Here is a 16,600-nt window from a genome sequence, read left to right as displayed (position 1 = left end):
GTTTTATCGAAGCAAATTGCTTGATACAATTACAAGAATAGGCTTGTCCCCCTGCCAGTGTAATTATTTTATTTTAAGTGAAATGGACTCTCTATAACATTCTGTGCAGGTCCTGATCAATCCTGTCATCAATTTTATTGACTAATTTGACTTAGAATACGTTAGATTTTTATCTGTTTGGTAGCTGTCTAGACTGTTGTTATTTGTAAGACGAATTACTCATATATAACTAATTACACACTCATCCTGCTATTGGAAATGTTTTATATATTCTCCTGTTCCAGGGAAACCTATCACCTTACACTCTGTATTATAGAGTCATTCCAAATGCATATCTTTCAGGCTAGGCAATTTAGAACAAAAAGCTTGCCACAGGGCAAATACATCTTTAGGTATCACTCACAAAAGGTATTTTGGGTGTACATGTGTACTTGTTTTTTGTTAGTGACCGATTGCGTAGAAGGTGCTTTACCAGACAATAAGCCCTTAGTGTTGCTTTTGCATGAGTAACAACGAGAATTATAAGGTTTAGAAAATTCTCTGGGTTACATAGTGTGCTTTTTGCCTCTTTTTTCTTAGGGTACTTTACACTTGCAGCAGAGGATTCCGGTAGACAGTTCCATCGCCGGAACTGCCTGCCAGATCCGGCAATCCGGATGCAAACTGATGGCATTTGTCTCTCCAGTGTCATCTGGAAAAACGGATCCGGTATTAAAATTTTTTTTTTGCATTATTAAAGGTCTGCGCATGCGCAGACTGGAAAGCCGGATCAGTTTTTCCGGAACACTTAATGCCGAATCCGGCACTGAAACACTTTAATGTAAATTAATGCCGGCATTCCGGCAAGTGATCAGTATTTTTGGCCGGAGAGAAAACTGCAGCATGCTGCGGTATTTTCTCCGTCCAAAAAACGTAAGAGGGACTGAACTGATGCGTCCTGAACGGAATGCTCTCCATTCAGAATGCATTAGGATAAAACTGATCAGTTTTTTTCCGGTATTGAGCTCCTGTGATGGAACTCAATACCGGAAAACAAAAACGCTAGTGTGAAAGTACCCTAACTATCCCAAATGTTATTCCTGTCCAGGCGCTTAACAATAGACAACCTCTCCTAAATATATTTCTGAGACAGCAGCAGTAGTTGTCAAGATAACAGCCACGCTCAAGTGTGTTTTGCAACTGTATGCTATAACTACTGTACTGATAGGGCTGCCAGCACTAGAAGATATTTGGCATCAGAACTGATGCACCACATGCCATTTAATATTCCCATAGAAAACTACAGATCAGTTCTGGTATCAGTTTCCCTCTGACCTGGTACAGAAATGCCAATGATGGTCATGTATATGTGAACCAGGTCTTAGACTAAAGTTTCACTTTAAAATAACTTGACCAGTTATTAATAGGCTTCATGCAGGAACTATAGATAAATCCTTTGTACTGCGTATCCCAAAATTCTTCTTCCATAGCTGTATAATGCTACTTAAAGCATACCTACATTTTCAAAATAAGCTGCCATGTGTACATAAGCACTATATCTCACCATTATATGACTTACATCTGCCATTTTTAGCAGTTTTATCCTTTGCTTGCTACATCTATAATTCTCAGTTGTCTCTGAGCTGGTTGGTGCAAACTAGCTGCTCATCATGTCTGCGCATAGAATACACATGGAGACATCATATTTTCTCCCTAACTCTCTCTTGCTCAGTCAGAAGCAGAATACAATATAGAACATTATAGAGAAGTCCTGAGCAGTATAGATGTAAATAAAGCACTTTAGGAGAAACATAAGAAAGACTAAGGCCCCATTCACACGAACGTATTTTTTGTCCTCATCCGATCAGCATTTTTTTGTGCACCCATTCATTTCTATGGGTCCGCAAAAAAAAAAAAAACAGACAGCACATAATGTGCTATCCGCATCCATATGTCCATTCCGCAGTCCCGAAAAATTTTTTGAACATTTCCTATTCTTGTCTTTTTTTGCGACCAGAATAGGCATTGTTACAACGGGTCCGTAAAAAAAAAAAAAAAGGATGCAACACAGATGTCACATGGACAGCATCCGTATTTTTCTTAGTTTTTTGCGGATTCACATTCTGCAGCTGCAGACAGCACACAGTGTGCTGTCTGTTTTTTTGCAGACCGATAGAAATGACCTATGTGCTGAATCAGCCTGTGCTGCCTGGTTTCTGTACCTTCCCATACTATATGATGTGATGTGAATTCTTCAGTGAGCAAGCAGCCCATCTTGGTTTCACAAGATGGATGTCTTATAAATTTCTGAGAAAATGTTAGTTTAGAAAATGCAGGGGAACAGCTAGTAACGCTTAAGTCATTTTTCTCTGATAAGGTATTATATTTATATTATATGTATATTCACCTGCACTGTTGACTGAAAGTACAGTAACCATTTCAACTTTACTTTTTCACAGGTTGCACTCGTGCAGTGGACAGAAAGTGTTGGTCTCACTCTTGTTAACAGAGATCTGACATCCATGCAACTTAAAACCCCCAGTGGACAGATTTTGACATTCTTTATTCTCCAAATCTTTCCCTTTACTTCTGAAAGCAAACGGATGGGCATCATAGTCAGAGTAAGTGGCTATTATATTCTTTAATCTAAATGTTCACCTTTGAACATTTTATTCTACATAAAAATGAGAAACTTTGTAAATATGTAAAATGACGTATCCTCTACTGATCCCAAGTTAGAAATTGTATTAAAGTCAAGAGCTGTATTCCCAGTTCTGTAGGCTTCACAGATGACTTAATGGCCCAGATTGACTAATGTGTCTGTGCCTAGAATCTGTCTAAAAAGTGTCGCGATTTAGCTCAAGTAAGGTTTCTCAAACTTTTTTGTCTAGCCATGCACCAGATTTATTAACCAGTCTGAGCAACTGTATTCAATCTGGTGCAAGTCTTCGAATGTACATTAGGTCTATATATAAACTGTAAACATCCACTATTAACTTGTGTGGATTGAACAGAATTTACATCCTAACATGCAGTCCTATTTTTATGGTAAAATGATAGAGAACATGCTGAAACCTGACCAACCCCATTATAAGTCAATGGGGTCCATCAGACGCCATTGGTGTCTATAATGTGACAAATTATTTCAATGTTCTGCTCCTATGACAGAATAGAAAACTAGAAATGACAGCACAGATGTGAACAGAGCTTGCTCAGGCTTTGAGAAAAGGACCCAACAGTTCTGTCCAAACGTGCTCTGAATCTGGTTTTCATTAAGAATATCTCTGTACTTTGCCACATTCAGCTTTTCCTCAACCCTGACTAGTCTCCCCGTCTGAGCCACTAGAAATCACCTCCACAGCATGATGCTACTACCACTATGCTTCACTGTAGGGATGGTATTGGGCAGGTGATGAGCAGTGCCTGGTTTCCTCCAGACATGGCGCCTACAATTCAGCCCAAAAAGTTCAATCTTTGTTTTATGAGACCAGAGAATTTTGTTTCTCACAGTTTGAGAGTCCTTTAGGTGATTTTTTTGAAAACTCAGATTGCGCTTTCATGTGTCTTTTACTTAGGGGAGTCTTCTATTTGGGCACTTTGCCATAAAGCCCAGGTTGGTGGAGTACTGCAGTGAAGGTTAACTTTCTGGATGTTTCTGCCATCTGCACACAGGATCTTTGGAGCTCAGCCAAAGTGGCCATTAGGTTCTTGGTCACCTCTCTTACCAAGGATCTTCTCACCTGATTACCAGGGCTGTGGAGTCGGTAGATAAATGCTCCGACTCCTCAGTTTTTTGTACTTCCGACTCCGACTCCCCGACTCCGACTCCTCTGTATTTAATATGCGAATGTATTTTATACATTCCTTGAAGGAAAGAAAGAAGTTCTTCTAAGCTCTTCTAGCACAGAGAGGTAGTTGGGCAGAAGCTGCTGCCTTCTCCTTTGTGTGCTGATCTTCTGCTGAAGATAGGTCAGTGGGAGGATCCAAGAAGGGACATTTATTTTAAAACATGATTTCCCTAGAAGAATCCCATAGTCATGTTTAAAGTTTAAGATAACATTCTGAGTTTACACGTTTTATAGCCTTAGCTGAATGACAGCAGTTTTTCCAATGGTTTACAGCAGGGATGTCAAACTCGTGGCCCTCCAGCTGTTGCAAAACTACAACTCCCATCATGCCTGGGCATACTACAGCTATCAGGGAATGATGGGAGTTGTAGTTTTGCAACATCTGGAGGGCCATGAGTTTGACATCCATGGTTTACAGCTTCAGTCTTGAACTATTGACCCTCCATTCCCTTCACTTATACAAGTGTCTCTAGTCCTGCAAAACACATATTTACTTAATCCCTTATCAGTGAGAGGCTAGGTAAACCATGGGCATTGTGTTCCCTGTAACATCAGAACACAACACAATGGAAAGTATATGTATTGCCACTCCTAATTGTGCATTGCGTGCCATATAGTGAAGCATATGAAAAGCATGCTTCTTCACATCACTGAACGCGTTTGTTTTGCGGTTACGTGAGGCACTGCATGCATTGGCCTTTATTCTTACAGTAGAGAAGTCATTAATTATAACTGTTTATGAATTCGGACATTTAAACTTGCTTTTTTATTTTTTTATTCCAATTTAAATTTAGTAGGAGTCTGAGTCGGAGTCGGTTCATTTTTTGCCGACTCCGACTCCAGGTACCCAAAATTGACTCCGACTCCACAGCCCTGCTGATTACTTAGTTTGGCGAAGTAGCCAGCTCTAATAAGAGTCCTGGTTGATCCAAACTTTTTCCATTAAGAATTATGGAGGCTGCTTTCCTCTTTGGAACTTTTAATGCAGTTGATATTTTTTTGCACCCTTCTCCAGATCTGTACTCCCACACAATCCTGTCTCAGAGCTGTATAGGCAGTTCTTTCATCCTCATGGCTTGGTTTTATAGACAGAGGTGTGCATTTCCAAATTATGTCAGATCAACTGCTTGTACCACAGGTGGACTCAAAGTGTAGAAATATCTCAAAGCTGATCAAGAGAAATGAGAGGCCCCCAGAGGCATTTTTATTAAGGGAGATCGAGTGGGGAAAATTAGAATTTTTCATTTTAGCACAAGGCCAGAACATAACAATACACTGTGTGTGTACCACAATGTTACCTGTATGAAGGATTTCCAGCTCTCATTTCTAATTTAGCAAAAGAAAGAGGCACTCCCTACTATGATGTCCCCCCTCATTCAGGGGCACTTTCAGGGGCACTGTACCTTGCCCCCCACCTCTCAGGTATGAGCCTGATTTTTAGTAAACTAGCAGATGGTCCTGATAAGCGTCATAGTTACATAGTCAGTAAGGTAAAAAAGAAGACACAGGGCCAACCAATAATCCTACTGTGTTGATCCAGAGGAAAACCCCTATGAGGCAGATGGCAATTACCAGGGTCAGACCAGCCCACCAGAGTACCAAAGGATCCTCCGGTGGGCCCAGATGATCCGGTGCATTAGATGATAATAATTTTTGGTATATTACCAAGACTATCAATGTTACCTTTTTGTATATCAACATCAACTAGATGTCACCAGAGAAGTTATAACAGAATATATATCTGTCTGTCCTAAAACACACTGCATATCTATGCTTCACCCCAAACTTAGCATTCAAGGCAGCAGACATGGTAAGGCCACATTCACACATACGTAGATTTTCACAGACCACGATCCGTGAAAACCCAGCCTGCACTCAGCAGGACGGGTTTTCACGGACCGTGAGACAACCTATCACAGAAGAATGAGACACCGTGGTTATGGTTTTCTACAGTACGTGACACTGGGGTCAGTATACTTGCCGTGACATGATCCGGTTATCCATGTAATGTTCTGGTTGATGTTGTTACAGGAGGAATCATCAGGAGACATCACATTCTATATGAAAGGTGCTGATGCTGCCATGGCTAGCATTGTACAGTATAATGACTGGTTGGAAGAAGAGGTAATATATTACTTGGTGTGAAAGTAAAAAAAAGTCACTATCCTTAGATGCAGTGCTATAATTATACTTAGTAATGAGTAAGTCAGTGTTGAAATCTGCATGGTAAAAATCTGCTGCCATACGAACAGCAGTGCAGATTCCCATTGAGGAAAACTGATGCAGATTTTGGCATAGAGAACACATGTGGAAAAAGTGCGGTGTGAACATGCCTGAATATTTTTGTGTGCATGAGGGTTTGTCCAGGATTCTAAAACCATTGCTGCTTTATTCCAAACACAGCCCCGCGCTCAGCGCCTCGGAAGTGGATGGGACTGAGCTTTTAGAACACACACACAACTTGCAGATAGCTGTGGTGGTGTTTTTGGAAGAAGCAGCCATCTTTTTCTAATCCTGGACAACCTCTTTAAGGCTACTTTCACATATGCGTTTTCCTTTCCGGTATTGAGATCCGTCATAGGATCTCAGTACCGGAGGAAAATGCTTCAGTTTTGTCCCTATTCATTGTCAATGGGGACAAAACTGAACTGAACGAAATGCAGTGCACCAGAATGCTTTCCGTTCTGTTTCGTAGCGTTCCCATGACTCACACAAAGGGGCTGCAAGCAGCATTTTTGAGTGCGTCATGGGATACTGAGCAAGATTTTTCAGGCACGAAAAAAACGGATCCGGCGCCCGACTTACAATGGCTTTAATGCCGGATTGTTCATTTGGTATATAATACATCCGGATCTGTTGTGAATGGATGCAGACGGTTGTATTATATACTGAATGCGTTTTTTCTGATCCCCTGACGGATCCAGCAAAAACGCAGATGTGAAAGTAGCCTAAAGGGGTTTTACTGTCCCTATTTTATTAGTCCCCTTAGCCCCCAATCTTCCAGTTCCCGGCTGGATGTTATGTTACTATATGTGACAAAAATTACATATTCTCAAAGAAATAAGCTACTCAGCGTTATTTGGAAAAGAATGAGCTCTTCCAATATTTTGCAGATGTCTAAATACGCTAACACTCTTGTTTCAGGCTTTGTGCTGTCTTAATCTAACACTCAGCACTGACAATATACTAATAGACTGATCACCAAGCATATGTTGATGATGGTATTGGCAATATGAATCAATATATGCTGCAGGCCAGCTTCACTTCATCAGAGGCACGATTAAATTAAACTCCCTGAAGACCTAGCAAAATGTCATAAAAATTACTTTTGGCGATAATGATACATAATTAATTGTAGGGGAAAAAAATTGGTTTAATTTATTTAGCAATATGAGGTCAAATCAATAGACCTCTTTCCCCAATGACATTTATTAAGCTTATGTTTTAGAAGCCAATTGACAGATGATTACTTGGAATAATTATATAAATGTGAACGTTAATAATATGTGATATTAAATCCATAGTGTCCAAGCTGTATGCGGGTTGATGGGTCATTTTGTGAGAGAATGACTTTTCGAATATTAACCAGAATAAAAGGCTGTATATGAGTGGACTATTCATTTTGTAAAAAAATGACTTTACGAATATTAAGCAGAATTGGGGTGCATTCACACAACCGTATTTTTGGCCCCGCATCCATTCCGCAATTTTGCGGAACTGGTGCGGACCCATTCATTTCAATGGGGCCGCAAAAGATGCGGACAGCACTCAATGTGCTGTCCGCATCCGTAGATCCGTTCCGCGGCCCCGAAAAAAAAGAGCATGTCCTATTCTTGTCCGCGGACAAGAATAGGCATTTCTATCATAGGGCCGGCTACAGTCACACGGCCGGTATCCGTGTTTTGCTGATCAACAATTTGTGGATCCGCAAAACGCATACGGTCGTGTGAATGTAGCCTAAAATAAACAGTTTATAATGCCATATTGTTATTTAAAATGTTTTACGCTACTCATAATGGTACTTCATATATATTAAGGTTCCCTTAACTACAAAGATATAAAATGCTACACAAATGTAGGGCCCGCGCTCGAGAATTATGGTGCATAATGTCATTCTTCATTATTGCACATCTAGCTTATAACTGTACAATAAAGTCTATAAATGTAAATGTGACTGGGGTATAACATAATGGTCAGATTAATAACTATATAAACATAGGGTTGGACTGACATATCCTTTTATGTAAAAGGATTAGTGATGTCACCGCACCAGTACAATGACATCACTTAAAGGGGCTTTCTCATCTGAGGCAATGGGGGCATATCGCTAGCATATGCCCCCATTGTCTTATAGGTGCGGGTCCCACCGCTGGGACCCGCACCTATATCGAGAACGGAACCCTAAAAGTGAAGGAGAGCGCACTGCGCATGCGCAGCCGCCCTCCATTAATTTCTATGGGGCCGCCGAAAATTGTCGAGCGCTGGCTCGGCTATTGCCGTCTGCCCTATAGAAATGAATGGGAGCATGGGCCGCGCATGTGCGGCACGCTCCCATTCACTTCTACAGGAGAGGCGGGGATTAGCGTTTGGTGGTGGATGGACCACAGCGCTCCCCACTCCGTTTTCCAGCCACAGCGCTCCCCGCTCCGTTTTCACTATAGGTGCAGGTCCCAGCGGTGGGACCCGCACCTATCAGACAATAGGGGCATATCCTAGCGATATGCCCCCATTGTCTAAGATGAGAATACTCCTTCAATGAGGTATACTGAAATAACTGTTAGAAAACCTTTAGATGAACCTTGTTTTCTGTCCCCCACCCCGTACATACTGCATGGAGCATGTTTGGCATTCTAGACCGTTTGTACAGATTTGACTAGCTGGGCTGTGCCAACCGCACACACTTCAGACACTTCAGAAGGCTGTCCCTATTTGTGCTTGATTCAAATTAAGAAATACTTTGCATAGAAAACAGGTTTAACTAATAGCTAGAGACTGGGCGAGCGGTGCTGCTGACTACTCTGTGTAGAGCTGATGCAATTGAGACATCTGAGGACTGTAAGTAGGCCGTCTCTTATGTCTTTAGATCCATCGTAGATCGATAATATCAATGTCACTTTTGTGTTTTAGATTTAGTTGCTTATTTTAGAAAACTGATGCTTATTTGAACCAGTAGCAATGTGGTAGTTATGTTGACTTTGTTGACTTAAAAATAATAATTTGACATTATTCCAAGCAAAAAGAACCATATCTAATACAGTATGTTCGTACTATATTTTCTTAGTGTGGTAACATGGCGAGAGAAGGACTGAGAACTCTGGTTGTTGCCAAAAAATCTTTAACCGAGGAACAGTATCAAGATTTTGAGGTACAGTTGGCTGTATATGAATTTCATCTTTTTGCATTAATGTATGTCACTTTTAGGGTGCGACCATACTGGGTCTAAATGCTGTGAGGCAGCATATCCTAAGCATTTTACAGTACTAGCTTTGTGAATGAGATTTTAAGAAATCTCATCCACACGCTGTGAAAAGAAAAATCAGCATCGTAAAGTGACCTGCAGTTTGGATTTTAGAGGTATGACTACACGCCGACACTGGTCGTGTGACAGCTGTCGCAGCCAGGATCGCAGAGTAGTGGTGATCCTATAGAAATTAATGGGATCACCGCCCGAGTGGCTAGAAATCCAACACTGCTGGATTTGTTGCAACTGGCACAGCGATCCCATTCATTTCTATGGGATCACCAGTACTCTGCGATCGTGGCTGCAACCAGTGTAGCCGTACCCTAAATCGTATCAATTTTTGCTGCTGATTTCCATAGCAGCATTTCATCGTTTGTAATGCATGGAGTGAGAGCAGCAGAAATTCTGCAGTGGAAAATTCGCCTGTCTACCTGTACCCTTACAGTATGAATATTAAAAAATCATACTTTATAATACTAGGTAATATGTGAAGTGACTCAATTATGTGAAACATTCAAGGAGGTGGGGAATATTAGTGACCTTCCGCTGTTTAATTTCTCAGCACGTTTGCAGCAACCTATTGCTATACATATTTGAATGTACATGGTATTGCTGCCTAAGTAGTCTCCACTAGAATATTACTAATGTTTGATTTACTTGAAGGAACCTGTATAATCATTTTGATTAGTGTATTATTAAAGAGGCTCTGTCACCCTGATCAAGTCTACCCTACCAGGCATATAGCCTCGTAGGGCCGAAGATGCAGACGAAAAACATACTTTTAATTCTCATGTCAGTGGTTCGGCTGGGCAGAGAAAGTAACTTTTAAAAATATGCTAATGAGAAATTCGAGCACTCGGAGGTGGGTTTATGCCTTCCAAATACTGCTTCTGCGATGCCGGCGACGTCCCCGTTCATTGCTAATGCTAGCCTTCTGCACCTAATCACGCCTCCATATCTTTTGATTAAGATCCCGCGCCTGTGCACTTGCACACATATTTTTCATTCTTCCAGGCTTGTGTGTGAAGGCGCGCACGCACTAGACATACACACAAGCCCAGAAGAACGGAAAATACCCAGGAAGCAAGTGCGCAGGCGCGGGATCTTAACAGTAGACCGATGGGTCTAGCGCTGTCAATCAAAAGACATGGGGGCGTGATTAGGTGCAGAAGCCCAGCATTAGCAATGAACGGGGGCGTCGCAGGAGCAGTGCTCGGAAGGCATAAGCCCACCTCCGAGTGCTCGAATTCCTCATTAGCTTTTTTTTTTAAAGTTGCTTTTTCTGCCTAACCGAACCACCGACATGAGAAATAAAGGTATGGTTTTTTGTATGCATCGTCAGCCCTACCAGGCTATATTGCCTGGTAGGGTGGACTTGATCTGGGTGACAGAACCTCTTTAATAAAGCAAATTGTTGGAATCAACCTGGTTTCTTTGTTTTTAAACCTTTGAAATCGGAAGAAAGTTTAATTCAAGAACAGAAAAAAATTACTTTGCACCTACTACAGGCAATTTTAAGGTATTGCCACAGGGGTAGTGCAGAGTTGGTTCCATCTTAACTATTGGGGTGTCCTTTCAGGGAAAACTTCCTTGTCTTTGGACCCTCCAAGGACTGCTGTCAATAAAGTGTACCTAAACAGCATGAGGGCATTTGCAGGCTTGAACTTAACCATCCATACCAGCAATACAAAGTGAGACCCATTTGGGACTACTTGCAATTATAACTGATACACTGTAGGTGCTCATTCTGGGTGTTATAATACACTAGAGCTATACACTTAAAGCCACATGTACACAACCATAGTTTTAGTCCACGGATCGCACGCGGACCCATTAATTTCTGTGTTACATCACTGAGGTGCACGCACATGCTCAATTCCATCCTTCAACCAGCCAGAGCTTGTTTTAGAAGTTGTGATAGTTACATGGAGAGAGCTGAAGCAGAAAGGACACACTTACTGAGCTGTGTTAGGGACAATGCTGTAGCATAAAGGACAAGCCCCTTTAACACATGACCGATCTTTCTATCCCCATCCTGGGTTTAACTGATATTTACCCTAACTGCTACTGGAAGTACCACTAATGTTACTAATTAGAAATACAATACAATTACACGCTATTCTTCTTAAAAAAGATGCTGGAATCTCATTGGTCCCTATGGCCACCACTGACAGTATTAAAATAAGATTAAAGAGGAGCTGTCACCCCTCCTGACATGCCTATTTTAATAGCTTTATGCATTCCCCACGTACTAACAAGTAAGGGTACAGAGGGGAGGTAACCTGTTGGGGGTGTGTACCTGCACAGTCTCACTCTATCCAATCAGTGCTGCCATTGTCAGGCTGTGCAGGGACACCCCCCTAACTGATTACCACCCCTCTGTACCCTTACTGAATGCTAATAGCAATTAATTCATAACTTCTAGTAGAAATAATAGGAACGGCACAACATAGAGCCATAAGAATAGATGCTCCAGAATTGTTAGTACATGGGGAATGCATGAAGCTATTAAACAGAAATGTCAGGAGCGGTGACAGGTCCTCTTTAACAAAGAAGGAAGTAAGATATTTTTCATTGTATAGGTATACAGTGAGTAACTCTCTTAATATGTATCCTTTTGGGCACATGCATACAAATGTATGTTTATTCCATGTCCGTTCTGTTTTTGTGGCCCGAATGCGGAACCATTCACTTAAATGGGGTTGCAAAAAAAACTGAAATGACTCTGTGTGCATTCCGTGTCCGCATGGCCAATCGGCAAAAAAGTAGAACATGTCGTACTATTGTCCACATTACGGACAAGGATAGGACTGTTCTATTATAGGGGACGGCCCTTCTGTTCCGCAAAATGCAGAATGCACATGGCCGATACCCGCAATTTGCGGACTGCAGAACATCCAACTGTCATGTGCATGAGCCCTTTATTGTACATTTATGGTTATTTTTCATTGTTAACAAATGATTATAACTGTTTTATTTTATTTGTGTTCAGAATCGGTACAACCAAGCCAAGCTAAGTATACACGACAGAGCTCTAAAGGTGGCAGCGGTGGTAGAGAGCTTGGAAAGGGAAATGGAGTTACTATGCTTAACTGGTGTGGAGGATCAGCTACAGGCCGATGTCCGGCCCACCCTGGAGATGTTGAGAAATGCTGGGATAAAGGTTTGTGTATCTGTTGATTGTCAATAAAGGCTGGTCAGAATGTAGCCACCTTGATGCCCGAGAAGGGGTACATTTGCTACCCTTCTAATAAAAGTGCTGATGAATTTGCTTTGCTGTGCCATATGACAAATGTTCCCAGTGCCATTAAGTGCAGGGACAATAAATACAGGGTGGCCCACGAAAAAATAGTCATCTAGTATGACAAGATGACAATCCACATCCCCTGGATGAACTCAAGGAAAACAACACTATCTGCAGCATCACTGCTGAAGAGCAGCAAGCATCATCAGCCGACATAATCCAACGTGCCCAAAGATGCATAGATGGGAACGGGGACCACTTTCAGCATCTTTTGTGACTTGTTGGTAATTAAAAGAAAAAAACAATCCACTTGCTCGTTCATCTTGTCATACTATCGCTGGAGGCGGGCTACTTTTTCGTGGGCCACCCTGTATCATGCAGCCTGTGCAAACTTTCAGGCTCCTGCAGAACTTGGTGCAATTAAGTTAAAATGATCATTTTTTTTATTTTATTTTAGATATGGATGCTTACTGGAGACAAGCTGGAAACAGCAACATGTATAGCAAAGAGTTCTCATCTAGTATCACGCAACCAGGACATTCACATTTTCAGACCAGTAAGTCTTTTGTCACAAAACAATTGTTATTTTTACATTGCACTGTTATTGGTACAAAAGGAATATAGATTTCAAGATGGTGGCTCACTCCGAACGAATTATAGGAACAGGTGCTGCTAACCCAGATTAGAGGGATACCCACCCTCTGGTTAGGTATAAACAATGAGTACTAAAATAATGGGTGAGCACACTTCATTTGGACTTATACAATCTAAAATTTAATTAAATCAAACAGTTGTATAATTCACACGTGTATAACACATTATTATAAAATAGAATAAAACGCTATAAAATACTCTAAAATCAAATAGAGAATGCAATATATTCCTTGCAGCACTTCTTATATATGTCAAAGTCCACACAGTTTAGTGGACACTGCCTGAGTAGTTGCTGTTGCACACAATAATCAACTGGCTATATGGTACCAAAATTCTTCATAGTATAGATTACAGTCCCATAAATATAAGTCCGCATATAAATACAGATAAATATCCGAAATGTGGCTATATCGGTAATTAAGTCCTTTGGCGTTTCATAGATTATTTCAAAGTGTAAGTCTCTGGTACTATCATATTCCTAATAGCCGTTGGTAATACTTAGGCCCACAATGATGGTCAATATATTACTAGGTAAAGTTCCTCTTACCTTCCTTGGTGTTGATATAGTTCAAGCGAGGGTCGGGCGGCGCGGGACAATGCCGGCGTCACGCTCTGTACTCCTCTAGCCGGCTTCCCTGAATTATGACGGCAGTTGGGACGGGACTTGCGTCTCTGTTTCGTCCGTACCTGTTTGTCTTCCGGCGCAATACAGAGGAAGGTACCTTTTTGGTCTGTGGATTCTTGTTCCTTTAGTCTTTCCTCTATCCTGTAATTTCAATTTTCATAGCGTGGCCACGCTTATGATTGCGGAGGTGCTCTTTACAGGTGTCCGATCTGGCCCAGACGCGTTTCGGGAATTGGCCTTCCCTTCATCAGTGGTATCGCAACACCTGTTTACCTCCGCCTTTTATTTCCAAGAGAACACCCAAACTATGGAGGACTGGATTTCCTTTTAGGAATAAGGATTATACATGCGGTTTTTATGCATGCGTTTTCCATGCGGTTTTTTGGTGCATGTGCGTTTTTTATACTGAGTATTCCTTTTGCTCTTGTGGACTTGTGGTATAAACAGATTTACTGTTCGTGATTGCCTTGCAAAGATATATCATTTTATAATTTCTCATCACATAAATAAATACACTCTCTATTGTACCTATATGGCTATATCTTGACATTATCTGTTTCAACCATTATAGTATGTACTGGATTCACATCTTCATAAATAAAATAAAAATGTCATAAAATATTATTTAAGAATAATAAAATGAAATTTAAAATTGGGACAGATCCTATATTTATATATACAAAAGATCTTTCTCATGGACTTCAGTGATATAACTGTATTTTCATGCCATATTATGACCAATTTTAATTAGACCAGCATAACTAGTCTCCAAAACAAAGCGGATCCATGATGAATGTGTGATTGGATAGGATGTTAATTGAGTTGTATGGGACTGGGGGCCAGTTGATTATTGTGTGCAACAGCAACTACTCAGGCAGTGTCCACTAAACCGTGTGGACTTTGACATATATAAGAAGTGCTGCAAGGAATATATTGCATTCTCTATTTGATTTTAGAGTATTTTATAGTGTTTTATTCTATTTTATAATAATGTGTTATACACGTGTGAATTATACAACTGTTTGATTTAATTAAATTTTAGATTGTATAAGTCCAAATGAAGTGTGCGCACCCATTATTTTAGTACTCATTGTTAACACCTTAAAAGGGTTGTGCATGAAGGGGGCATTTTGGCAAACCCCCCACTTGGCTGGTCCTGTAAAGGGGAGCTTACTTACCTGCTTCCTGGCACTGTCTCCTTGCTCATTCTCCTCCTGGCCTACAATGCTGTGCTGGGCTCCCTCGCTGAAAACATTTGGTTTGATATCACCTACAGCCAATCACTTTCCACAGCGGAGACCTGATCTGGTCAGCGCCGCGGCAAGTGATTGGCTGCAGGCGATGTCAAAGTAAATATTTTCAGCAATGAAGCCCAGCTATCACGTCTGATATGGCAGGTAACCCACAGAGGGGAGGGAAGGAGAGTACCCTTTCACTAGGGAGAAGGAGGAGTCGTGACCCCTAACTCACCTAGCACTGGCACCTAGCTGCCCTGACATTCCTAGACGTGCTGCTAACCTGTACGCCGATCACGTGCCTCGTCCCTGGCTTACCCTGAAATAAGCCCTAGGTAGTGAATAGGGCGGTGGGAGCACTAGTCCTTACCACTGACCCCTAGGGTAACAACAGGTAAAGCACAAACACCACAAACAATCCCCAAAGGGAGACAACAACAGGAGTGAACCGGAGATCCAACAGCTCCAGTTCCATCACCTCCACAGCAACTCTAACTCCACTAGAGGTCAGAATAGAAGATCTGGAAAGAAGGTCTATATCTGGCAATATGGGAAGCAGAAAGGGAGAATATATAGTAGCTAGGAGTGGCTGACAGAGAACGGCTGAAAGGAAAAGCTACAGATTCCTAACTGGGACGAAAAGGATTGCAAACCTAAGCAGGAGAACCTGGACCGGAATCCATTCCCACCACTAGTTCATGGAGCAATCTCCTGAAACCGAGTGAGTAGCCACGCACTGCGACTTTCTGACCCCAGGCATAACAGGGTCAGCGATAGGTCGTGACACCAGCAGAGCTTCGCAGTCTGGGAGGAGAAGGAGCAGGGAAGCAGGTAAGTAAGATTCCCTGTACAGGTCTGGCCAAGTGGGGGATTTGCTAATAACTCCTCCATTCTTGCACAACCTTTAAGTGATAAGATATTCTTCTTAGGAGAATTTCCTTAAAAGAAACGATCAGTTATGGAGCGGGACTTAGTATTTGTGTCCCACTTGAGACACTGCCTATAGTTTCACACACAGGGAATTCACAGTGAAATGGCTGATCTCATGGGACACATAGAAAAATTCTTTATATATTTTTAGTCTTAATTGCAATATGAAATACAAGTGGATAAAAGACAATGAGGGGGAATCTCTGGATTCCTTTTTTGAGGGTGGGGGTGGAATGTTTTTTCTAGTGTTTCTCCAAATCTTCATTATAGTTGATTACTACATCTTATTATTTTTATCTGATATTGCAGACCATCAATGGCTCAGGCTGCAAGCTATGAAATAACCACAAAAATTGCCATGTTTCCTAGTCTGGAAGCCTTGAATGGTCCTGTAACAATGTGTGCTTTTATGGCACCTTCAATGGTTTGGCTGTTGTATATCATATAGGAAGATGGCATAAGGCCATCCTTCATATAAGATAGGGCCAGGGGCTATCCATAGTACTTAGTATATTGGGCAGACTAGATGGGCCAAATGGTTCTTATCTGCCGACACATTCTATGTTTCTATGAAGTTGGAAGTCAACTATATTGAAGGTTGCTAGAGTGTTGTAGTCAGGCCTA

The 16,600-nt window shown here is 41.4% G+C and overlaps 1 protein-coding gene across 3 annotated transcripts in view; it reads left to right on the top strand.

Annotated features, from left to right (window-relative positions):
- The window catches only part of LOC122944520 (probable phospholipid-transporting ATPase IIB), a 302,414-nt gene that overhangs the window by 267,727 nt on the left and 18,087 nt on the right, over nt 1-16,600 (top strand). For all 3 annotated transcript variants that reach the window (XM_044302895.1, XM_044302897.1, XM_044302896.1), the window contains exons 16-20: nt 2,439-2,600; nt 5,859-5,951; nt 9,109-9,192; nt 12,281-12,451; nt 12,990-13,088. In XM_044302895.1, the coding sequence (XP_044158830.1) occupies nt 2,439-2,600; nt 5,859-5,951; nt 9,109-9,192; nt 12,281-12,451; nt 12,990-13,088 (609 nt within the window). The remainder of the gene's footprint in view (nt 1-2,438; nt 2,601-5,858; nt 5,952-9,108; nt 9,193-12,280; nt 12,452-12,989; nt 13,089-16,600) is intronic.

Source organism: Bufo gargarizans, chromosome 8 (assembly GCF_014858855.1).
Source record: "Bufo gargarizans isolate SCDJY-AF-19 chromosome 8, ASM1485885v1, whole genome shotgun sequence".
Classification (NCBI taxonomy): domain Eukaryota; kingdom Metazoa; phylum Chordata; class Amphibia; order Anura; family Bufonidae; genus Bufo; species Bufo gargarizans.
The sequence above is the reverse complement of the archived record's forward strand: the minus strand, read 5'-3'. Positions and strand labels throughout refer to the sequence as shown.